Below are 26,393 nucleotides of genomic sequence, written 5' to 3'. Positions count from 1 at the left end.
TATTAATTTGTATTTGGATGTGTATTAATTGGATTCAGTCATGATGGAGTGGTGAAGAAACTAGGTTTTAAAATTGCCATTTTTGCCACCAAGTTCACATCAGCAGATTACAAGACTATTGATTGTGCAAACTATTGATCATTTCCTCCTAGTGTATTCCTTAGCTTAGTTCACTTAGACATATCTGATAAAACATTTTCCTGCATTTTCTGCTGCATTTTATCAAGACAATCTGATGATCTGACACCAGAGGATTAAAGAATATACGTGCATTTAAAGTTGTTCACATTAAAATAAAACAGATTTAATATTTACAGAAGTCATGTTAGTCAACATTTCAATCACTGCTATTGTGATTCTGTTGACCTTAATTTCCAGAAATTGAAATAAGCTTCTTGAAATCAGATTTTATGTTCAGTCTCGTGTGTGATTGAGGGACGTGGTTGAGAGTCAGTGATACATGGTTAAATGCATTTTTGGAAGAAAAAAAATTCTTCAGAGGGTTGAGAATGTGTGGTTTTGTGAGGGGCTGGGGTTGGGCAAGGGAGAGAGAGAATAAAAGTAAAGCAACTTACCTGGAAGGCAGTAACTGAAATGTTAAGGCCGCAATTAAAAATCTTCATGACCTGGATATTGCTACCCCATTCAGAACCATGCTGCCTCGGTACGTTTTTTATGTACAAAAATTACTTACCTTAATTTTAGTGTGCACATCCAAAATATCTGGAATACTGCCAAAAATTGTTTTTATTTCTTCTTGAGCAAGAATAGGTCCTCCGAGTTGACCTTCTTTTTCCAAAGGAACCTTAAATAACTGAAAGTATAGACAATTAAAATATTCTCAACATAATGGCTGGATTTTTAAAAAATGCATGATATATTTACAATTGAGAGGATGAAATAGGAAATGCAAAGTGTGCAATCTGCTCTGTATTAATACTGAATACAACTGGACTCACTTTGCACAGATATTGTAATTCACTACTGAACTCTCATAAGCCCACATTATAAGTGAGAACATACATCAGCCAATGCCACTTACTACGGTCATAAGCTTATATGACTATAGTAAGGAAACCCATGTCTTTTCCCTATACCAGAATAGGAGAGTCAATCTTGCGCCTTAATGAACCAACTGGACTAGTTAATGTTCCTTCAAGGACCAATGTCAAAAGGTTTATGGATTTTTATGAAAACTTGGAGCGTTTGAAAGGAAGTTATTAATTCCATTGACTAGACAAAGCCACTTTTTATCCCCAACAGCAATATTATTTTAAATCTTCCACTGGATACCAATCAAAATCCTATAGTGCATAAGGAAGCCATTTGGCCCATCGAGTCTGCACCAACCACAATCCCAAACAGGTCCTATCCCCATAACCCCATGTATTTACCATAGCTGGTCCTCCTGACACTAAGGGCCAATTTAACATGGCCAACCCACCTAACTCATCTTTACATCGTGGGAGGAAACTGATAGCCAAAGGAAACCCATTCAGACACAGGGAGAATGTGCAAACTCCATACAGACAGTAACCCAAGGTGGGAATTGAACCCAGGCCTGTGAGGCAGCAGCTCTAACCACTGTGCCACCCAATCTTAGCAGTCAAAGCAAATTATGTCTTGAATAGAAGCAGAAACATAAAAAGGAGTTCAAATGCCATCAAAAATTAGTAACAGCAATTATATTAGGTTAAAAAAAAACAACTTCAGAAAGAGCGTGCATTTATATAGCACTTTTATGACCTCATGATATGCCAAAATGTGTTAAGGTCAGTAATATATTACTATCTGTGAAGTATACTGGCTGCTGCTGCTGCTGCTGAGTGGAGCACAGCAAGATAATGATGGTATAAATCCATTAGTGTTGGTGGAATGATAAATAAAAGCTAGGACATGACCATTCCTGCTCTTCATGAATAATGCTGTTGCATTATTATCGTAATATTGCATTATTATTGTATTACAAATTAGTACAAAACTGTTGCATCTACTAGAGAGCAAGCATGGTTTCAGTTTGATGCCTAATCCAAAAGGCATCATTCCTACACTGGTAACTCCATTCTGCACTGAATTGCCAGCTTGCAGAAATGTGAGCATGTAACATGAACCCAGACAAGAGCAATAAATACGGCTGACACCCAATAGAGCAGTGGCTGAGGTTATTACTGCCCTTTGACTATTAAAAACTCAAAAGGAACTTAAGCAAAAGTATAACAATATATGTGACTGTCAATTCTGTATCAGGATAGGTGTAGATTGCTTGCATGCCGCAAAAATCAAGGCAGCAAATATTGTGTTGATGCAAGAAGGTAGGTACATCCACTCCAAACCAAAAAAAAAGTTTCTATTTATTTAAATTGCAGAAAACATTTAGTACCATGGATTAATGTGATTTAATTAAAATGCAAGAGAATAGAGATACAGACATGAGGTAGGGGAGGAAAAGACTCTCAATGATCGCTATCATGCTTTAAAATACAATGATCCAACAACAACCTTACCATTATACAGTGTATTTTTAACAAAATAAAATGTCCAAGGTGCTCCACAAAATGGGATACTAAACCACATAAGCTGACTTGGTCTGATAATCAAATGCTTGGTGAAAGTAGGAGGTTTCAAAGGGCACGTAAAAAGGAGAAAATTCAGCAGTTTAAGACCAAGGCAATTGAAGGCTCAGCCACCAATGGTGGGGTGATTAAAATCGTGGATGCTTAAGAAACCAGGATTAGATCAATACAGATGATCTCAGTTGCAGGGCTGGAGGTTACAGATGAGAAAGGGCAAAGCCAGGGAGGGAATGGAAATAAGGATGAGAATTTAAAAATCAAGACACTGCTGGACAAGGAGCCAATGTAGGTCACTCGAGCAGAAGGGATCCGTGAATAGAACTTAATTATGTAAGGTAGGGCAATGGAGTTTTGGATGATTGAGTTTTCAGAGAGTAGAAGCCAGTGAAAAGGTTGAGAATGCCCAGCGGCCTTTTTTTTGGATGCAGTGGATATTTTGTTTCCAGCATAAAACACAAAAACATACATAAATTAGCCTACCTGAATAATAGTAGTTAAAATGTCTACATAGTTGCTTTCTGTTTGGTACAGCTCCATTGCAACCTGCCACCGAGCAGACTGTTTTGCAGGAACAGCTGTGTAGCATTTTGATGGTCTGACGCTGGACTTCGGAGTTTCTGTGGAAGAAGGGAGAATAAAGGCATTGTTTCCTCTCATCTAAAACAGGCAGATCAATCTCCGTAGTTTCCACCTCCAAGGAGGCAGGAACATATCTTCAAAATTATGACATTTCATAAAAGAACAAACTTATTCTGCACCAAATACAAAATTGAAAAAGGACAGAACTCATCACCTTAAATGAATTTAACAATCTTAAATTATTTTGTACAAAAACTGCTGTAAACAGCATTACAATTTTTTTTAAATTAGTATCATCACATACTGGGGAACATTTATACCTTCACTATAAAGTGCACTGACATCCCAAAAAGTAAAGCTTTGAGCCACAGAACATTCAGAGGCTGAGGACATTTCTACATCCTCTAGGTTTTCAATCATGATGCTTTGTTGAAATTCATCATCTCTGCTTTTCTGAAAGCATTGCTGCATTTGCTCATCAGGTAATGCCACCTCTAATTCTAGATATCCTGTTTTAATCACATTCGAAAATGCTCCATTATGGTGTTTTTGTAATAAGTCAAAATCTCCATCTTTATCTGAACTATCATGTGTTGGAAGCTTCTTCTGATCACAAGATTCAGAATCCACAGTTTTGGCAGAGGTATTCTGTTGAAACTCTGTCAATTCAATTTCAATCACTTGTGAAATGTCAGTAGCCTTCCTAAAGTTTGCTACATTATCCACTGCATTATTTTTCTGTGGTACAAGTCCTTCATCTACCTGACCAAAGTTTGCTGAAGGGCAGACAGAAGCATCCATTTCAATCACAGCGTTGCTGCATAAGACATTATTTATCTCAATTTGCGGAAATTCAACAAAAGCTTGTCTTTGAAAAGTTTCTCCTTCTGCTGCTTCATTTCTACCCTCAGGTGTATCTTCAAGCTCAAGAGTTAATTTTACCTCTGGAGTGCTAATGGGGGAACTAATAGTGTAATTCTCACATCCTTCTTTCTTTTGCTGAAGAAATTCTAGAAATTTGGCATGTTGTTCTATTTCTGAGCTGGTATGACCAATAAACTTCCCAGATTTTTTTCCATTTTTTAGCCATCTCTGAACTCTCCAGTTATGGATCGGTTTGCCAACTTGAACAAATGGACCCAGCTGTCTATCATTTTTTCTATGCCTCTTTACTATCCTGTTCATTTCATACTCTGAAAGACAAAACAAAATAACTGAACAAAATAGCATTTGTTGGTTATTCTTTCCTTATGTACTTCAGTTTTAAACGTTATGAATTTATTCAATTCTCAGGGTGTACACAATATATTTTGCTGCTTTCTCAGTAGAATCCAACAAACGAAATTATGAGGAGTGATACGAATAGTGCAACAGACTGTCAAGAGCATTTAAGATAAGCCAAGTTCATTAAAAAGATATTGGTGCCTCAGATACAAAAATGCGTGGGTGAGGATTAGCATGGATAGAGGATTGGTTGTCAAATAGGAGGCAGAGAGTGGGGGTCAATGGGTGCTATTCGGATTGGCGGATGGTGACTAGTGGAGTGCCTCAGGGGTCGGTGCTGGGGCCTCAGCTATTTACCATTTATATAGATGATCTGGAGGAGGGAACCGAGTGTAGGGTGTCGAAATTTGCTGATGACACCAAGATTGGAGGAAAGGCAAATTGTGCGGAGGGTGTAGAGAGTCTACAGAAGGATCTAGATAGGCTGGGCGAATGGGCCAGGAAATGGCAAATGGAATTTAATGTTGGCAAGTGCGAGGTGGTCCACTTTGGTAGGAATAATGGTAGGAAGGATTATTACTTACGTGGCGAAAAACTGCAGTAGGCAACAGTGCAGAGGGACCTTGGGGTCCTTGTGCATGAGTCGCAAAAACCAGCTTGCAGGTGCAGCAGGTGATCAGGAAGGCGAATGGGATGCTGGCCTTCATAGTGAGGGGGATTGAATATAGAAGTAGGAGGTCTTGCTGCAGCTGTATAGGGCATTGGTGAGGCCGCAGCTGGAGTACTGTGTGCAGTTTTGGGCGCCGTACTTACGCAAGGATATTTTGGCCTTGGAGGGAGTGCAGAGGAGGTTTACTAGGCTGATGCCGGAGTTGAGGGGGTTGAGCTATGAGGAGAGGCTGAATAAATTAGGCTTGTACGCATTAGAGTTTAGAAGAATGAGGGGCGATCTCATTGAGACGTATAAGATGATGAATGGGATGGATAGGATAGAGGTGGAGAGGCTCTTCCTGCTCAGAAAGGATAATAGGACTAGGGGGCACAGCCTCAAGATAAAGGCGGGGCGGTTTAGAACGGAGTTGAGGAGGAACTTCTTCACTCAAAGGGTGGTGAATCTCTGGAATTCTCTGCCCGTTGAAGTGGTGGAGGCTACCTCGCTAAATATTTTTAAGACGCGGGTTGATGGTTTTTTGATAAGAGAGGGGATTAAGGGTTATGGGGAGAGGGCGGGAATGTGGAACTGAGCCACGAGAGATCAGCCATGATCTTATTGAATGGCGGGGTAGGCTCGAAGGGCTAGATGGCCTACTCCTGCTCCTATTTTTCTTATGTTCTAAAAATACAGCTGAGCATGAGAAAGCAGAGATTAGTGGCAAATGTTTAATTTCCAAGATTGTGGAAGGGAGTTTGCAATTAAATACAAAACTCAGGATTGTAAAATGTAAGACAGAAGCAGTAGTTAAGCATGGTGGTCATAAGCACATGATAAAGAAACTTGCATTGATACAACACCTTTGAAAATCTCAAACAATATACATGAAATGATACACAAGTGCAGGATCACAGACTGGATATGTACGTATGTAAATCTCAGAAGGTAGAAGTTGAGAAGACTGTTTAAAGTATATACGATCTTGGTGTTATTAATCGGGAAGCAAATGAAGTAGTGCTAAACTATTTTATAAAACACTAGCTAGACCTCAAGCTGCATTAGTGTCCATAGTGAGCATCACACTTTTACAACAGATGTCAAGACTTTAGAAATTGCAGACAAACTTTCTACAACGGTACCAATGAGAAGAGACGGAAAAATTTGCAACTTTTCTCTGTAGAGAAAGGAGAGGTGTTCAAAATCACATAGAATTTTAAAAGAATAAATTGGGAGAAACTGCTTCCAGTAGCAGAAGGATCAGTAGTCTCAGATTAGAGATGCAAGGCAATTGGCAAAATAATGAGATACCACATGACTGGCAAAATGTTGAAAGGGTAGTGAAAACAAATTCGATAGTAACTCTGCAAAGGGAATTGAGTAAATAATTTGAAGCAAAGATAAAATCAACAAGGCTATGGGGGAAGAGCAGACTTGATATACCAATTGAAAAGCTCTGACAGACAAGCTAACACAGGCAAAATAGGGTGTTAAGTCATTTTATGATTCCAAAAACATTTTGTTCATCTCGACAGAACATAATGTTAACCCACCTCCACAGGAGTCTGGTGTGTTAGAGATGTCTAAGAGAGATCCCAGTGAAATGGAAGCTTCTGCTGAAGGCCTTTTGCGTGGAGGGAAAGGTGAGAAGTTGTCAGTCTCTCTTGTAAACTGAGACAGTGTATCACGCAAGCGACGCCTCTTGCGCATGCTATTTGGTGTGCTCAATGAAAGCAAAGACACAGATGTCTTAAGCGTTGGACTTTCAGACTGTAATTAGAAACAAAGTTCTTTTTTCAAACACATTACCAGAAAAGTGTGCACAAATGTAGTTAGATAGAATTTGGCATACCTCTTCAAACAAGTACATTGATTCTCCAGCTCTGGCATCCATCTGTATACTTCCCCAGAACCACTAAAATGAAGACAAACTTTTATTGTAATCTACAACGGGGAACAAAATCTAGACAATGTTAACTGGTGTCAATTTAGCTCAAATTAAATCCATGATTGATTAAAATTTGCACATTAAACCACAAAATGATGCAACACCACTTAACACTTATAGAAAGCTCGATTTCAGTTGTCCCACTGGGGAAGCGTTACAAAAAAGATATAAAAGACAGATACAACCATCTCAAACTGCTTTCAATGACTGTCACTGAAAGACAACCACAACCCCATAGTTTATCTGCTTTCATTCATCAGAGACCCAGATGAGAAAACAACAAGGGGCCTTGGGGGAAGTGGGGATTCATTTAACACCTTAATCCAAAGCTGCTACACCTTCATTATTGGAACTTTGTTTAGACTAGATTTTTTTTTAATCTTGAGATTTCTCACCTCCTGTCTTACAACAAACAGTTTTTTGAAGGGTTCAAATGGTAACTGTTTTATTGTATCCTCCACCACAAGATGAGTACACATTTCATCGCCAAGAGACAGGTATCTTCCTCCTGAAAAGGGGCAACAAGTTGTCAAATGCGTTACTTACAATACTAGATCTTCCAAACCATTGCTCAGATAGTCCACAGCTTTGAGCAGAGTTTCTAAAAAAAACTTTCAAATATCAGGCCCACTGTGAAATGCCAAAGCTTGGCTCCTTCAATGCTTTACAATGCTCCCAAATCCTGGAATCATATTTTAAAAATAAATAATAGTTAAGTGACGAATGAGAAGTGACCTTCAAAGGATGAGGCATTAAAAAAAGTTAAGCTAGGAGCAGAGGTGAATGCTGAGAAGAAATTTTCTAAATAGTAAAGAAAAAGAATTAAGATTACACTTAAGCTCCACTATGTACTTTTCAAAAACAATTGTACTTAAGTTCAACTGTGGATGAGTTGTTTGTAAAATAATTACTGCAGAGTTTTATTTTATGTTTACCACAGACCTTGTATTTCAGTCATTTCCTGCATGCTTCTCAGTTCATCTTCAGAAAATCCCAGAAAAGATAGCACACAATCTTGAAATGGAGGCACTTTGAATTCATTTCGAAACGCTTCATCAACGACATGGAAATCACTGGGAACAAAACTAACTGTTAATCTACAAGTTGGCAACTCATGGCAGAACATAATCAAATTGGCTCCTTTTCCTGGAAGAGGATATTGCAGGATAACCAATCTGGCACTAGAATTACTTTAAAGTAATATTGGACAGAGGGTGCTATCACCAAGAACTCAAGATTGTTTGGGTTTCTTCTAATTCTAGATGTTATCATACATCAGAAAGTTTAGGTTTGCATGCTAACATTATAGATCATTTCATGTAAAAAAAAGCTTATATTTTTGTGAATTCTGTCCAATACCATCAAGATGATAACAGGGCTCTTGAACCTTACTAAGAAGGATAATATCTGTCAGGGCATCTACAACCAAATGACAACTGGATGTCAAAGTACTCTTTCTGAAGGTTTTTAAACCAGATTCATGCCCAACCACAAATACAATATTTCAATCTGGCTATCTGCAAACCAGTAATATCAAAAAACCTGACTTCTCTTTAAAGTTGCCAGGCATGTATTTTAGCTATTATTAGACATGTATAATAACTTCAGACTTAGACTGCATTGTCACACTGACTAGCTATTGGCTTTGCAAGCTTGTCTTTTTCTGTGATACAAGCAACCCTGGACGCCACCTAGATTGTTCAGCCTGCTCCACCCAACCAGTTGCGCTTGACCTGAAAACTGGCAAGATCCAAAATCTGGTATGGACTTCACCCTGAAGCTGCCAGCTTTGACTACTCAAAATAAAAAGTCAGTAACTTAAAATATGAATGCTATTACTATATTTAACCCACTTGTAGCAACCAGAAAGCACAGCTAATGTGAAATAATTTCCTTCCAAGCCTTAAAACTGCATGGAGACTATTATACTGTATCCCCTCAACATGCCAATAATTTAGTTTCAAACTGCCTTTAACTAGATTCTTCAATTTGTTTGGTCTTCTGTCATTAGTGGTATTCAAAACTAATGACTTATCCTTAATTTCCACCCATGCTAATACCAAAACTGGATTTTGGTACGCAGTGGGCTATTCACCCTATTCTGTTCCTTGTCTGTCAAGGCTATTCTCCCATTCATCTCTCTCAGCCTTTCAATGTATAAATTTAATATAACTGATGCAGATCCACCTCATCAGGTGGTGAACCAATGGACAAACTATGGCACTTTTGAGCGAAGACGTGATCAAAATAAGCACTTAACTGGTCTGCTTTGGCCCTTTGCAGGAACGTTGGAGGCTTTCAGCAACCATCCCACATCCTGTTCCTCATTTTTTCCCTCATTCTTTAGTTTGTCTTTCAAACTTTTCAATGTTGACTTCAAGTCATTAAGTCATTTAAGAACAACGTATCTATTAAAGATCGGAAATTACATGGCTACTCTTGCAATAGTCTAACAGAATAACGTCAACTTTATTCAAACTGATTTCTCAGCAATAATTCATTTTAACTTGATTTAGCTTTTATTCTATTGTAAAGGTGACGAGAATCTCTCATTTGTAAACAAAGTTTTTCATTTACTGAACAACATTTGTTTTGTCAATATACTTATTTGACTAATTAGGCTATATGCTGTGTCACAAAACACAGGGTAGCCAGAGATAGAGTTCTAAAAGAACAGGATTTAACCAGAGGAAAGTTATTACATGTCTGGCTCACTGATTCAGCTATTTGCACTTGACCAAATCAGAAAATTTGGGGTTTCAGTACAAAAATAAAAGCCAACAGTCAAATGCAGTACTGAGAGACTGCTGCATTGTCAGAGGTGCCGTATTTTGGATGAAAAAAAACTCCATCTGCCCCCTTACGTGGATGCAAATGTCATCATGGCACTGTTTCAAAGAGTAGCAGGAAAGTTATACTTGTATTGGCCACACAACACTATAACTGTGACAATACTTCAGGAAACATTTTGTTGTACAGCACTCGGACATTCTTTGGTTATGAAAAATATCAATTGATACTGAACCTAAGTTGTGAAACCAAAGGTTTAAACTCTCCACAAAAAAAAGTCATGCCTGGATTCCAAGCACAGATATACTAATGTAAATACAATATGCCATTGGTTTGAAGTGTATTTACTTCGACAACTCTTCTTGGTAAGGTTCAAGAGCCCTGTTGATGGTATTGGACAGAATTTCCACATGATTTTTTTTTAGAAAGTTAATTATATTGCATTAATTATAAAAAGATACAAAGTGTTACATTTTAGAGCACTAAAATGCAGGATAGAGCTTACTTTTAATTCGTTTGATTGGCACCTTCAGGATTTTTCAGTTTCCATGGCAAACACAGAAGACGCAGGGCCAGATGAAACAAATATTTTGATCAGATATTACATTTCTGCTATTTCTCAAAATGCTCCAGTGTTATTTTTTAAATTTACAACTCTGATTTTCATAATTTCACAGCCAGTAAGAATTCAAGAAAAGATTGCACAATATGTTCATTTCAATAAATTGAGCAGAAGACATTATGATTTTACTAATAACTTAGAAAACTCACATTTCATTTCGTCTTTCCCAGGCCTTATGAATCCATTCTGCTCTCATGATAGGAGTACCCATGCTTACCGCAGCCTGTAATAAACACACGTTTTGTGAATTTTCATCCGACAGGCTCTCCTGAATACACTGGATGATGCCAGAACACAAAATCATTGGTGCCAATTATTCTCACCACCTTGTCCAAAAGGACAGTGTACATATGGAAGCATACTCAAATGTCAGCTATTCAAATGCATGGAGAAAGAGGGAGAATGAGTCATCACAACTACAATAATCTTGTCCTTAGAGGCAGCTGAATAGAAATCAGAAGCTGACATCTAGCCAAGTTCCCCCATACCAACCCAGAGACACAAGTAAATTGAAAGGGGAACAGTAGCTCATGTCACTAGATTAATAATCCAGAGGCATGTCAATGCTCTGGAGATGTGGGTTTTAAATAAATTTAAATAAATTTAAATTGATAAAGCTAGTCTTGGTAGACCACAAAATCATCAATTGTCATTAAAACCCCATCTCGTTCACTAATCCCACACTGATCTTTAACCTAGAGCAATGTGATAGACTCAACTGCTCTCTGACCTAGCATGCCATTCAGCTGATGCGCAATTAGAGATAGGCAATAAATGCCGGGCTCTCCAGCAGTGTTCTCATCCTAAAGAATAAAAAAAACCCTACCAGGAACCATAATAAATCAAGTGCCCACTTTTCAAGATCAGCAGAGATTGAAACCTCCACGCTGCATTAAGACCATCCAATAACTTACCTCCCCAGTTGAGGTGGTTACTGAATTAGACAAGTGAATAGTTCGTTGTGAAGGTGGACACAAAATACTGGTTTATTTCATCTGTCATCTCCTTATGTTCCATTATTAATTCCCCAGACTTACTTGCAAAAGACCAACACCCATTTTTGTTCACTTTAAATATCTTTCGAAACTCTGTCTGTCTTTATATTTCTAGTTAGCATTCTCTCATGCTTTAATTTCTCTTTCCTTATTAACCTTTGGGTCGTTCTTTGCCTTTTTTAATTTTTGTCCAATCTTCTGGCCTGCGATCCCATGTTTTCTCCAAGTGCGTTTAAGTTAATCACCAATGATGGGTCCTTGTAAGCAGGAGTTTAGAATAATTTGGGATTAAAAGGCTAACAAAACAGGGTAGATTAGATCAGAGTGAATAGAGTGTAGAAAAATCACGAAGTGTCTGGAATATACTGTTTGCATTAAGAATCAACTATTGTCAGAATTTAGACTTTTAAAAAAACATTCTGCTTTAAAAGGGTATGCCTTGGCTAATGACAATATTCTAAGGCATGCTGGGACATAGTCAAGTAAAAAGAACCACATTCCTCAGAATAATGCAGCTACTGAACAAAGAGAAAAGCAATTCTTAGTGTTTCTACATGACCTCATGAATAAGGTATTCACTAACCAAGTGCACATCAGAGATCCCAAATATTAATATATATCATGTATAGTATATACATTGCACCACATAAGAGCTGTCTGGTAAGCATCAGGTGACTGAGAGAAACTCAAAGTTCAGAACTGATCACACAGTCCAGGAGTAAAATGTTATTGGCCAAGGTAAATAATCAATACTAATAATGTTTAGCTCATACCCAGCTAGGGTGGGCAAATGACTTTTGAAAGTTATAGTACTGAGAGTGATGAACTTTGAGTGATTTGGAACTGCCAAGTCTCTCTCCCTCATACATTCAGCCAAGCTTGGAAAAATAAGAGTCTTTAACCAGAGTACCACCTCAGAGTTTGTTAGCTGAGCCGTAATTAAACTAAAGCCAACTTAATATTTAGTCTATGAAAAATACTCCTACAGTCCTCCCCTTGGAACTTTTCTTTGTTGAAATGTATCAATGCTGTGTCTTTTAAAATATTGCTGTAAATGTTTGCCATAGCATTTCTACTGACATATCCCTTAACCTAATTTGCCAGTTCACTTTAGCTAGCTGTCCTTTCATGCCTTCAAAATTGCCCTCAAGTTTAAAATGCTAGTCTTGGAGTCAGTCTTCTCTCCCTCAAAATAAATATAAAATTCAAGTACATCATGATCACCCAGGGACACTGTCACTATGAGATCATGAATTAATCATTGCACAATTTCAGGTCTCGTATAGCCTGCTCTCTGGCTGGCGTTAGATCATGCTTTTGTAAGAAACAATCCCGAAAACATGTGAATTCCTGATCTAGGCTACCTTTACCCATCTTATTTTCCTAGTCCACATGCAGACTAAAATCCCCCATGATTACTGTACCTTTCTCACAAGCTCCCATTACACCCCACCCTACTGTATGGTTACTGTTAGGGAGCCTATACACCACTGCTGCACGAGACTTCTCGCTTTTATTATTTATCATCTCTATTCATTGGTGGTATATTGAAGGGAACAAGAGGCAGCAAAATCTGGAGTTTTAGAAAGCCCCGATTCCAGGACAGTCCATTGGCCGACAGTCAACCATCCTTGAAATCCAGCCATTCCTCCGCTGCAGATAGCTCCATGCGCGCGCGCTGAAGCGCTCATCATCCGAGTCGCGTAACCAAGCTGAAACCAGGCCCCACCCATACGATTAATCACTGTTCCAGAGGCTGCATTTCTCTGTCGACGTGCAGCCTTCTTTCAAACAGCCACCTTGCAGCTTAAATTTACTGTGGATGCTACAATCTGAAGCAAAAACAAAATGCTGAAAAATTTCAGCAATCTCCAGTATTCTGGCACCATGAGCAAGTTTGACCATTTTGCAGTGAGATTTTGAATCCACATCATTTACATGAATCAGAAAAGCTCTAGGGAACTGGATTCTGCACTCTTTCTCCTCACATTTTTTGGAATGCATTTTGTTGGTTTTCAGCCTTTAAATCAGTTTCTTAGCCATTTCCAAGATTTACCAAGAATTTCAACTTCTGGCACAGTTTGCAGTTTCTTCAACATATAAATGAAAATTTGTTCATACCCTGAACTTCCCACTTTGAGTAGAATTGGCCACGAGATGAGTTATTTTGCCTGTATACTCTTTACGAATGGTTGCTCCCATATGATGAGCCAGGGTAACAAGAACAAGCTGCAAATTGAAAAAAGGCAAGTGTGGTCACTATCAAATTAATTTTTTTGCAACTGTCAAAGAATGAGAAACAATTAGATTTTTTTTACATTTTTGTTACAAAATAAAACAAAATGGTGTTGTTCAAACTGATAAACCCATAAGTTTATCACAGGGTTGAAAAACACCCAATTTTCTCAAGCTATCACCCCCTTTCATAGTACATTTATCAACAAATGTAGTGCATCTGATATTCTTATTCAAGACTTTTCACATAAGGGTGTTACTTCTCAAAACTGGCTACATTCAAAAATAAATTATACAGTAGCATTATTTTCTATAGGGTAACCAGTATTCCATGTGCGCTTGCAATATATTTTTAGGAAATAAGCTCAAACTAAATTATCCCCATTAAGAGAATGCTACAACAATCAGCAAGTGCAAGGCAAACATGGAAAGCATACACAAAAGAAAAGTAATCTTTCATTGTTCAATTAGATTATGAAGGGTATAGATAGAGTAAACAGTGGTAAGCTTTTTCCTAGATTGGAAACACACATTACCGGGGAGGGTGGGGGGGCAAGGTATAATTTGGATGTTAGAGGGAGGTTTTTCACGGAAGGTTGTGGGGGTATGGAATGCTCTGCCAAGCAAAGTGGTGGAGGCAGGCACGCTGGAGTTGTTTAAGAGATACTTAGATAGGCACGTGAGCGGGATGGAGATGGAAGGATATAGGAGACTGTTTTAAATAAGGATCAGGGGTCATAGGTCCATTGATTCCTCTGGACCTTCCAATATATTTTCTGGCTCACTTGTTTTACTTTTGAGCTTTGGGGATTCCCTTGAATGTTTGCATAAGGATGTGCATGTTATTGATGTTTTTCTCTTTTAATCCACAGGTGCTTCGGTCCGCCTTGTTGTCCAACAAGGGGCATACACACAGTGAGTTGTACAAGGGCTGCTCTTGGATGTTGAGAGTAGCCTAGAGCTTCACGTCGTTAGTGTACGCTTAAACTGGACCAGATGCTGGGCAACACAACAGCTCAGTGACTATCACTGTTTGCTGTGCAGATACATGGATTTGGGCCAATGTCTGTGGGAGTTTGCGCATTCTCCCCGTGCTTGCGTGGGTTTTCTCCAGGTGCTCCGGTTTCCTCCCACACCCCAAAGATGTGCTCTTAGGCTGTCTGGTCTAACAAATTGTCCCTAAATTAGTCTCCCCTCAATCTGGAGTGCCATAAGCATAGACGAGGGTCATGGGTGGAGAGGGGACTCTCAATGTTGAAATGGCGGTGCGGGCCGAAGGGCCCGTTTCCCACGCTGTGTTGTTCTTTGTTCTTTATTCTTTATAACTGTTATATCACAATTGTGATTTGCAGCTTGTTAAAATTATTCTGTAAAGGCATTGCTATCTATAATTGATAGCACCATCATAGCTCCAATAGAAGGGGAGATTTAAATCAAAACATGAATTATTTCAGCAACTTTTCCAGTGGCTCCAAGTTTTGGATTATGTTTAGGACTTCAATATTATTGGAGATTGTAGTACAAGTGATTTCTACAAATATCACAAAGTGGTCAATTCAAAATGTATGATTCCTGAATATTAGATGGTTACAACCTAAATGGGGGGGAAGAAAATAACACTCCACAGGAAAGAGCGAATCTGTATACTGATGGGACTTCATACATTGGACAATATGTACAATGCTCACGTTCAGAATCCTCATTATACAATGCTGTATGGTTATCATAAATCAGTTCATAGGCAATAGAACTTTAACAAAGAGTAAATGCTCACCAACTCCTCCTTCTTGAATCCAGTAAAACACAAGACCAGATCCAACATGCTTGTGCAATATAATGGCCGAGATGTGAAAGGCAAAGGCTACAGGGAATCAAATTATTACCTTAGTTAAAATAATCATTTTAACACTTAAGTTTCTGAATTTATGAGATAGGAAATATTCCTAACCCCATTTCTTTTCAAATGCGATTTGAATCATCAAGTTCAAACTATAAATTTACTACACTTCTTGTACAAGTCTCTGCAAGCAGGGACCAAAATGGAACAGCTAGACTGTAAGCTTTCTCACATCGAGGAAATTTACCTTACAATTAAGCATGGCAAAAATTCTCCGGAAAAACTGAACTGTTAAATTTAGATGGTAACTCCGTTTTAGAATTAACAATGCATCCCATTGATGCTGCAGAAACTGATCAATATTGCACAATTCAGTTTTGAAAGTTTTTGATATTACAAACATGCAGCAAGCATCACAGAAATTACAAAATGGTAACTGCATCTGCAATCTTTCAGGTCTGCTGGACCAGTTTTTGGTCTGCTTCTTACATTTCCTCAACCAATACAGAAGACTGCCACTTGAACTCTCAAGGCAAGTCAGCAGCCAAGTCAGAAGATCACAAAATGGTTATGGTGCACAAGGCAATTCAGCCCATTGGATCTGCACTAGCTCTCCAAATAAGCATTTGGACTTGATGCAATTCTACTGCCTTTGCCCCATAGCCCTGCAAATAGTTTATTTTCAAGTAATCAATTGGCCTCTTGAATGCCTTGATCAAACCTGCCTCCATCACAATTTCAGACAGTGCATTCCAGACTGAAACCATCTGTTGTGTGAAAATAAACTCTCACATTAAATCTGCTTCTTTTGCAAAATCACTTTAAATTGGTGGCTTTTCATTCTTGATCCTTTTACAAGCAGGAACAGTTTCTTCCCATCACGTTCAGCCCCCTCATGATTTTGAACATCTCCACAAAATCCCCTCTTGACTTTATTCTCTCCAAGGAGAAGTCTCTTCTTCAATCGATCCTCATATCTGAAGTTTCTCATCCCTGGAGCCAATCTTGTAAACCCCTTCTGCACTCTCTACAATGCATTCATATCCTTTCTAGTGTGGCACCAAGAACAGTAAAAAAAGTACTCGAGCTTAAGTTCAGCACAATCTCCTTGCCCTTATTTTCTACGCCCCAGTTAATAAATCTCAGGCCCCCTTAAGAATTTTATCCCTTATATCATCTGTCCACGTTCTCTCTGAAATGCATTTCTCCACATTGAACTTCATCTGTCACTTATCTACCCATTCCACAACTTGCCAATGTCCATTTGAAGTTCCACACTGTCCTCTTCACAATTTACAATAATTCCAAGCTTATCATTCAAACTTTAAAATTGTCTCCTGCGCACCAAGATACAGATCATTAATAAATAACTAGGAAAAAAGAGTCCCAATACCGAATAAAAGCAAATTATTGACCCTGAGCAACTCCACTACAAACTTTTCTCCAGCTTGAAAAATGTTAATTGACCATTATTCTTTCCATCATGCAGCCAATTCTGCATCCACATTGTTACTGTCCCTTTCCATGAGCTATAACTTCTCACAAGTCTGTGATGTGGCAGTGTGTCAAATGCCTTTTGAAATTCCATATACACCAATGTGATAGCATTCCTCTCATCGACCTGTTACCTCTTCAAAAAAAACTTCAGTCCAGCAAGTTTATTAAACACAAATTCCCTTTAGAAAACCACACTGGGTCTTCTAATAAACCCACATTTTTCCATGCAATTACAGAGTAATTGTTTCTGGAAGCTTGCTTTGCAGTGAAATAAACTGACGGGTCTTAATTGCTGGGCTTATGCTTACAATCTTTTTTCGAACAAGAGTGTAGCAATTGCAATTCTTCAGTGCTCTGGCACCTCCCCTGATACTAGGGAAGACTGAAAGATTATCGCCAGTGCCCATGATTTCCACTCTCACTTCCTTCAGTATCCTTGGATGCATTGCATCCTGTCCCAGTGCCTTATCAACTTTAAGTTCAACAATCCTGCACATTAATTCTGCACCCTTCCGGTGATAGTTTCCTTGTCTGTCACCACAGCCAAGCCTGGGTACCATCTATTTCCTTGGTAAAGACTGATGCAAAGTAGTAATTTAATATCTCAATCATGCCCTCTGCCTTCATGTGCAAATTCCCTTTCGGGTCCCAAATAAGTCTTACCCTTCCTTTTATTAATTAATATCCCTTTGGCAGGCAACATAAGGGGGAATCCCAAAGTCTTCAGTCTTTCTTCACAATTCATCTTTCACCTCCCCTCCAAACCTTCTGCATTCCTCTTAGTTCTCAATTGCAATTTCTACCTGACACTGCTCACAAGCACATTTTCCAGTCATCCTGAATCTTACAATACAATGATTACTGTCTCCTAAATATTCCTCCAACACTTGAATAGTAGGTGAATTAATTATTAGTTGAGTGTAATCAATAATCAAATTGAAGTTGTTGCAAGAACACCATGCCACAGCTCTAAAATCACTAAAAATCCTGGTTATTTGCCTGTTTGGACTCTGATGTTAGCTCCATGATGAATTTCCCACTATCTAACCCTGTCACAATCTCAGATAGGTTAATTTTAGTTACGCAATTTTCTCCATTCATCCGATTTTAGGATCTAATCAGTCAACATGCACCCCACAGCAGTGAATAGATACAATTTTGAATAGTGCAGGAAATGAAGGACATATCGATAAGGTGAGCTAGTAATGTGCTTCACAATCAAAACAGAAACAAATTCAGAGCAAGAGCACTTTAGATTACCCTGATTAAGATTAAATTGCACAACATAACTGGATTCTAGCAACTTGCGTTGGTAAAGTTAATGTGGCAGCTTCTGTTTTTTTTTGCCTCTTCTCCCCAATGCATAAGCAATTTTGAAATCACTTAACCATACCTCTCTTTTCCTTGCACAGTGAAGCACAACAGGAGGCCCCAGGATTCTAGCATTCATTTTGTGCAAGGTCTCATATGGCTGGCCTTTGAATTCTCCTAGCACAAATATAGTCTCCATCTCAGCATTTTCGTTCCTAAAATCTTCTAGGCTTTCCAATTTGACAAATGGCAATTTGATTTCCTAAATCACCGGTGAAAGGAAAAAATTGAAAACAGAAACAAATTCTGTGTAGTGCTTGCTGCAGAAAAAGGCTCATCATCCACATTAAGAAAAAAATCCCCATTACGTTAGTAATATATATTGCATTTATGAAATCAGGATTAATTCTTACAAATCTAGATTTGTAAAAGTTTAAAAATTATTGATTAGATGACTCAAATTTTCTACAATCATTTCAAACACAAAATAAACAAAAGTAGCTTGATATTTTAAAGTTTATTTATTAGTGTCACAAGTAGGCTTACATTAACACTGCAATGAAGTTACGTGAAAATCCCCTAGTTGCCACACTCCAGCGCCTGTTCAGGTACATGGAGGGAGAATTTAGCATGGCCATTGCACCTAACCAGCACATCTTTGGGACTGTGGGAGGAAACCTGGAGGAAACCCACGCAGACACGAGGAGAATGTGCAGACACTGCTCAGTGACCCAAGCCGGGAATAAAGCCCAGGTCCCTGACTCAGACAGCAGGGCTAACCACTGTCACCATGCCACATCAGTGACAAACTTCCTCCAAAATACAAGATGTCCCAAAAATAGATTGGCATCTTGCTGCACAGCAGGTACACTATCATTGTCTTCACATCAATGACTTTAAGGAACTATAAGCAAATATCAGTGCATTAAGTACCTAAGCTCAAATCCATAACACTAACTGTCAATACATCAAATGCTTTCACAAAATATATGCATGTTATGAAGTATGAAATTAAAAATAATGAAATCTCAACAATACTCCTAAACAGAGCAACTGCCCACATAGTTAATAGAACTGGCAAATATTTCTAAACTTGGTTTTGCAAGGATGATAATGTAATAACCCAAATGGATGAATGAAGCAAAGCAGAAATTATACAATTAAGTATCTTCTCTCCTTGACCTAGAAGATTGATTCTTCAAAGGCAGTGTGTTAATTGGTTTTGTAATTGGGTAAAATTTGCATAATTGTCATAATTAAAGTAAAATAAAATGGAGAATCTACTATTTTTAGCAAATGTGAACACCCATCATCTACTTACCAAATGGTTAGTGCTAAATCATAGACCTTTGAAGGTTTAATGGATAAAGTAACTATTGTTAGGCCTATCTGCAGTTAGATGCTCTTTGCTGGCCCAGTAAGCCAACGCATTACATAACATACTGCCAAGCCAGCCAAACACAAGAGATCCAGAAAACCTCTCGTTTTGCCAAGGCAACTAATCAAATCTGGGGCATTGCAATTAGCATGAGGATCCTTGGCTCAGGATATTAATAACAATAAAATCATTATATAAAACTTTTAGTTTTAATATTAAACAGCTTGCAGATGAAAAAGAATTCAGTCTTCTGAATGCAGACATCAACCGTGCAGCACTTAGATCTTACATTTCAAAAATCTCAAGTGTCACCGTTGAGAGACTATAACAAATCCATTTAACAAAATGCCACAAGTGGGGTTGTTAGTTCCTGGTTTTAAAAAAGTCTGTGAGCAAGAGAGTAAAAGTAGACCCTCCAGATTGAACATAAGAAATAGGAGCAGGAGTAGGCCATCCAGCCCTTCGAGCCTGCCTCGCCATTCAATAAGATCATGGCTGATCTGTCGCGGCTCAGTTCCACTTTCCCGCCCTCTCCCCATAACCCTTAATCCCCTCTCTTATCAAAAACCCATCAACCCGCGTCTTAAAAATATTTAGCGAGGCAGCCTCCACCACTTCAACGGGCAGAGAATTCCAGAGATTCACCACCCTTTGAGTGAAGAAGTTCCTCCTCAACTCCGTTCTAAACCGCCCCCCTTTTATCTTGAGGCTGTGCCCCCTAGTCCTACTGTCTTTTTTGAGTGGGAAGAGTCTTTCCACCTCTATCCTATCCATCCCAGTCATCATCTTATACGTCTCAATGAGATCTCCCCTCATTCTTCTAAACTCTAACGAGTACAAGCCCAGTTTATTCAGCCTCTCCTCATAGCTCAACCCCCTCAACTCCGGTATCAGCCTAGTAAATCTCCTCTGCACTCCCTCCAAGGCCAAAATATCTTTGCGCAGGTGCGGCACCCAAAACTGCACACAGTACTCCAGCTGCGGCCTCACCAATGCCCTATACAGCTGCAGGTGACATTTGTTTACAATCAGTACAAAGACACAGCAATGCCAAAATTTCAAAGCTACACTCATCATGTATGTGCATAATATACAATAGCATGGTTATAAACTAGATCATGTTATTGAGAAAATGGTACATAGAGCCCATCAAGTCCCGGTAGCATCCTAGTAAATTTTTTCTGCACTCTTTCTAGTTTAATAATAACTTTTTTATAATAGGGTGACTAGAATTCCAAGCGTGGCCTTACTAATGTCTTGTACAATAAGACATCCCAACTTCTGTATTCAATATTCTGACTGATGAAACCAAGCATGCCGAATGCCTTCTTCAACACTCTGTCCACCTGCAACTCCACTTTCAAGGAGCTATGAATACGTATCCCTAGATCTCTTTGTTCTGTAACTCTCCCCAATGCCTTACTATTAACTGAGTAAGTCCTGCCCTGGTTCAATCACCTCACATTTGTCTAAATTAAACTCCTTCTGCCATTCGTCAGCCCACCGGCCCAATTGATCAAGATCCTGTTGCAATTGGAGAAAACTTTCCTCACTGTCCACTATGCATCAATCTTGGTGTCATCTGCAAACTTACTAACCATGCCCCCTATATTCTCAGCCAAATCATTAATATAAATGACAACTAAAAATGGGCCCAGCACTGATCCCTGAGGCACACTGTTGGTCACAGGCCTCCAATTTGGAGGAATAACTCTTTACAACCACCCTCTACCTTCTGTTGAGAAGCCAATTTTGTATCCATTTAGATAATCACTTCAGTCCTATGTTCCTGTATTAAAATTGCTCAAGTATATACCAATTAGAAAACATATTGGTGTAATGAGCTAATGCCATTTTGTAAGCAGCAAACAACTATAAACTTAATATTTTCCCACAGATGTAAGCTTTCTATGTCAATGAATAAAAAATAGAAAACTAGTCTACAGCCCTGTTTAATTGACACTATTGCTTCAGACATGTCAGTTCTCAAAATAAGATCACATGCACAAGTTGTAATAAGGCAACTAATAAGAATCATGTCAAATGTTAAGAAATCCCATAATTTTCTAAAAATTATATGAATGGAAATTTTAATCAAAAATTTTTTTTTTCAACACAGGAATTAGAGCGTGCGAAAGGCTTCCACTTTCTTTCTCAAGTTTAAAACAATATCTAAAGCTTACATCCTTAATGTTAAAACAAATCTGGAGTCTACAGGGATTAGAACAATGTAACGCACAGCCAGGTCAAATTTGTTCCTTAAAAAAAAAATCACCACAACCTACCATACGAACAATAGATTTTATAAACTGTTGTCCCACTTGCCATTAGGCATGCTTTCAAGTTCATCAATTTATTTGATCTTTGACATTTCAGTTACTACCAAAAAGACATAACCCACCCCCCCCCCATTTATTGCTGAATTGCAGTTTGTGCAATTTGCATTACAAGCTCCAATAACTTATTTGGCCTTTCTTTTTGCAACAATACAAGTTGAGGGCAGGATCATGTCCAACAATAACACTGTCAAATATTGGCATAGTTTTACATCAATAGTTAAATGGAGTTATGTACCAGACCAGCAAATTAAGATAGTATCCAAAATGTCTTTTAGCTGAACATCACTTAGCAAATGAGCTATTTGTTTTTAGAAGTGTCAAAGGGTCATTTAAAAAAAACTGGAAGTGAAGATAATTCATTGACAACTATAAATTAACAGCAAATTGATGATCAGATGCAGTTGGTATCAATCTAACAAAAAAAGGTTAATGATTAACCTAACTCTACAATAGTCAGATAATATTGGTCAACTACGTCATGGATAAAAGAGCCCCCTAGATTTTTAGGCTTAGCTTGTTACCAAGGCTTGCAGAACTGTCTTTGGTAAGAACAAATTAAAATTTTCAAGCAAAACAGAAAATTAAAAACTTCCACTTTTTAAAAGAAAAATTGTATGCACTTACCCAAAATTGTTTTAGCATGTTAGGAACGTCAGCATTTTACTAATAAAGATAGATTATCACAGTAACAAAAGAATCAGAATTCCAAGATAAAAATTCCCATAAAAGCCTCAAGATAAAGGGGGGGCGGTTCAGAACGGAGTTGAGGAGGAACTTCTTCACTCAAAGGGTGGTGAATCTCTGGAATTCTCTGCCCGTTGAAGTGGTGGAGGCTGCCTCGCTAAATATTTTTAAGAAGCGGGTTGATGGGTTTTTGATAAGAGAGGGGATTAAGGGTTATGGGGAGAGGGCGGGAAAGTGGAACTGAGCCACGACAGATCAGCCATGATCTTATTGAATGGCGGGGCAGGCTCGAAGGGCCAGATGGCCTACTCCTGCTCCTATTTCTTATGTTCTTATGTTCTTATGTTCTTAAAAGAATACACATCATTGACACCTTACAAATGTAAAGATAATGAACATGACAGTTTTAAACATGACGTTATTACCTCCAAGGCTTTCAGAATCTGTTCAGCGTCTCCAACCTTTCCCATTAATGCAGCTTTTGTTTGAATCAGAGGTGCACCTTGAAACCAAAGCCAAAAATTTATAAGCACAAATTGATCTCCCACAGCACTGACTAAATATAGTTTTCAAATGAAGGGGGGCTAGGGTATTGAATAACTGGAACAGAGTATACAGATATAATACAGTCCCTATTTCTGAGTCATGCATTTTGTCAATCAAGAGCAGTGACATCATACCCAAGGAAGATTGTGTTGTCAACCCAGTCAAACACTGTAGGCAGAAATGGATAAGGAAGGAACATTTACCTTCATTACAGTAATGAAGGAAATCACTTGTGACTTTCATAAGAACTGGATGAATACTGTAGCAGGAGTGGAAACTTTATTAAAGGGATTCAAACATGGAGTTCTGGTAAAGATGTGGATGGATTTGGGAGATAACAACGCATGTCAAGGACTTTGGTAAGGGAGTTTAGAGATGAGTCAGTAAATTGCAAGGTCAGAGGTTTTGAGAGAACAGGAGTGATGCAGGTTTAATGAGGGACTTCAGTTAATAGGATAGATTGAAGCTGGGCCTTTCCTCTTTTGAGAAAAAGGGAGGTCGATAGGGATTTGATAGAAGTCTTCCAAATCATGAACAGTCTAGACAATAGGTGAGAAGAAACTATTGTCATTGCTCTTTTGCTATTGATGTTCTCATTTGCCAAAGTGGTTGAGAACCTGAGGACATCAATGGCAAAAGAGCCAAAGGCAACAAGAAAAATAACTATTTCTTAAGCAGTTACATTTTTTCCTTTCACACGTGGATGTTGTTGGAAAGATGAGCATTTATCACCCTTCCTTGATTGCCCTCGAGATGGCGAAGATGACTTTTTTGAGCTGCTGTAAGTACACCTACAGTGCTCTTAGGAAGGGAGGTCCAATGATAGTGAAGGCACAGCAATATAGTTCCTTGTCAGGTTGATCTGTGGTATGGAGAGGACCATAGGCTATGGTATTCCCATGTTTTATTCCCTTGTCCTTCTGGGTGGGTCAGGATCACAGGTTTGGAAGGTACTGTTTGGCAAATTTCTGCAATGCATCACGTACGTTGTACTGTATGTTGGCAGTGGAGGGAATGAATATTTAATGGTGGATTGGATGCCAAATTAGCTGTTTGTCCTGGATGAAGGAGGAAGTAGGGTGCTGTCAGAGCTACGTTCATCCAAACAAGTTCTCCTATAGTGCCTTCTACATACATGTAGGCAAAGTATTTATATGACTGGTCCAGTTCAGATCTTGGTTAATGGCAAGTCCCATAATGTTGAAAGAGACTTCCAGTGATGGCAATACCATTGAATATCATGAAGTGATGATTAGGATCTGGAATGCAATGCCTTAGAGTATGGCAGGCAGATTCAATTGCGACTTAAGAAGAAATTGTTTAAAAAGTTTATAGTTTATTTATTAGTGTCACAAGTAGGCTTACAATGAAGGCTGCAACGAAAATCCCCTACATTCCAGCACCTGTTCAGGTACAGTAAGGGAGAATTTAGTATGGCCAATATACCTAACTAGCACATCGTTTGGACTGTTGGAGAAAACCAGAGCATCCAGAGGAAACCCAAGCAGACACAGGGAGAACATGCAGATTCTGGACAGTGACCCAAGCCAGGAATCAGACCTGGATCCCTGGTGCTGTGAGGCAGCTGTGTTGACCACAGTGATACCGATAAATTGGATAATTAACACGGGCAGCAGATGCATGGGAATACCACCACTCAAAACTTCTCCTCCAAGGCACACACCATTCTGACTTGGAACTTTATCATCATTTCTTTACCATCACTGGGTCAAAATCTTGGAACTCCATCCTTAACAACACTGCACGTGCACCAAAGGGACAGCAGATCAAGAAGTGGCTCACTTCCGCAATTAGAGATGGACAGTGCTGACCTAGGCAGCAATGCCCACATCTCATGTCAAAAATCTGAAGAAAAAAAATTAGAGTTGCAGGGAAAGTAGGGGAGTGGGACAAGCTGAGCTACTATTCCAAAGAGCCTGCATGTGCACAACAAATCAAATATCCTCCTCCACAGATCCTATGTTAAAGTTTTCTGGGGAGGGATGAAACCAGGGTGAACCTAAAGAATCCATGACATTTAGGTTCAATTTGGTCCAACCATTAAAGATTGTTCTAAAAAAAAGTGCCAAACTCTCAGCAAATTGAGAGAATAAAACTCTATATGATTTTACTGTTACTCAATTTATGAAGGGGACAGGGCCAAGGCAACAACTACAAAGGTAAACAAGATTGTCCAAATACATAGAGTACTGAGCGAACAATTGGTTTGGCCAAATCCTAGATCAGCATCTAGTGTCATAAAATCAGACATTTCCTACTCCCAAAAGCATTTACATTATTCCTGCATATCTGTAACTTCCAGCTGAAAGTTTTACAGCAGCACAGCGATTAGCACTACTGCCCCACAGAGCCAGCAACTCAATGTCCTTACTTAGTGTACCTGAACAGGCACCAGAGTGTGGCAACTAGGGGATTTTCACAGTAACTTCATTGCAGTGTTAACATAAGCCTACTTGTGACACTAATAAATAAACTTTATGCAAAATGAAAGCAAATTACTGTGGACGCTGGACTCTAAAAAAGAGGAAATGCTGGAAAATCTCAGCAGGTCCAGCAGCTTCTGTAAGGAGAGGTGGTAACCATGATGTAGAGATGCCGGCGTTGAAGTGGGGCACAGTAAGAAGTCTCACAACACCAGCTTAAAGTCCAAGTTTATTTGGTAGCACGAGTTTTCACTTTCAGGTGTTGTGAGACTTTTTACCGTAAGGAGAGAAATGAGCTTACGTTTTGAGTCCAGACGATGCTTTGTGAAAGCACTTTAAACTAAACTACCCCAATTGCATAATACTGTACCCAATGGTCCGTGTTCAATTAACTGCAACAGGTCGTCTAACATCAGCATCAGTCAGTTTCATAACACTGAAGTCTGTTTAGAAAACCATGCAAGCTTTATGCATATACCAATTGGGCCACCCAAGATTTACATCACCCAACAGCGATGGTCAGCTGAAAGCCATGTCTACATCTGCCAGAAACGGGCTGAATGTTCCACAACCGCTTTCCCCACACGGAAACTAGAGTCTTACTGAGAGCATCCTCCACGGTGTCTGCTACGGCCTCGGCCGGATGGTGCTCCTTGAAGGAGTCAGCGAGTCTGGAGTCGAAAGCGGATGAATCCACCAAGAAACTCCCGGTCATGGCGGCCACCGAGCTCCTCTCGGCCAT

The 26,393-nt window shown here is 39.0% G+C and overlaps 1 protein-coding gene across 1 annotated transcript in view; it reads right to left on the bottom strand.

Moving 5' to 3' along the window:
- Window positions 1-26,393, bottom strand: part of ect2 (epithelial cell transforming 2) — a 66,957-nt gene extending 40,564 nt beyond the window's left edge. Inside the window, exons 1-12 of the mRNA XM_080186443.1 lie at window positions 26,255-26,393; window positions 23,087-23,163; window positions 18,343-18,522; window positions 15,390-15,476; window positions 13,502-13,609; window positions 10,535-10,608; window positions 7,916-8,046; window positions 7,369-7,481; window positions 6,878-6,940; window positions 6,579-6,795; window positions 3,054-3,190; window positions 695-814 (exon numbers count right to left, since the gene is read on the bottom strand). Coding sequence (XP_080042569.1) covers window positions 695-814; window positions 3,054-3,190; window positions 6,579-6,795; window positions 6,878-6,940; window positions 7,369-7,481; window positions 7,916-8,046; window positions 10,535-10,608; window positions 13,502-13,609; window positions 15,390-15,476; window positions 18,343-18,522; window positions 23,087-23,163; window positions 26,255-26,393 — 1,446 coding nt within the window. The remainder of the gene's footprint in view (window positions 1-694; window positions 815-3,053; window positions 3,191-6,578; window positions 6,796-6,877; window positions 6,941-7,368; window positions 7,482-7,915; window positions 8,047-10,534; window positions 10,609-13,501; window positions 13,610-15,389; window positions 15,477-18,342; window positions 18,523-23,086; window positions 23,164-26,254) is intronic.

The sequence above is a fragment of the Carcharhinus amblyrhynchos genome, chromosome 3 (assembly GCF_965287045.1).
Source record: "Carcharhinus amblyrhynchos chromosome 3, sCarAmb.v2.hapA, whole genome shotgun sequence".
Lineage (NCBI taxonomy): Eukaryota > Metazoa > Chordata > Chondrichthyes > Carcharhiniformes > Carcharhinidae > Carcharhinus > Carcharhinus amblyrhynchos.
This window is presented reverse-complemented; position numbering and strand designations above follow the sequence as displayed.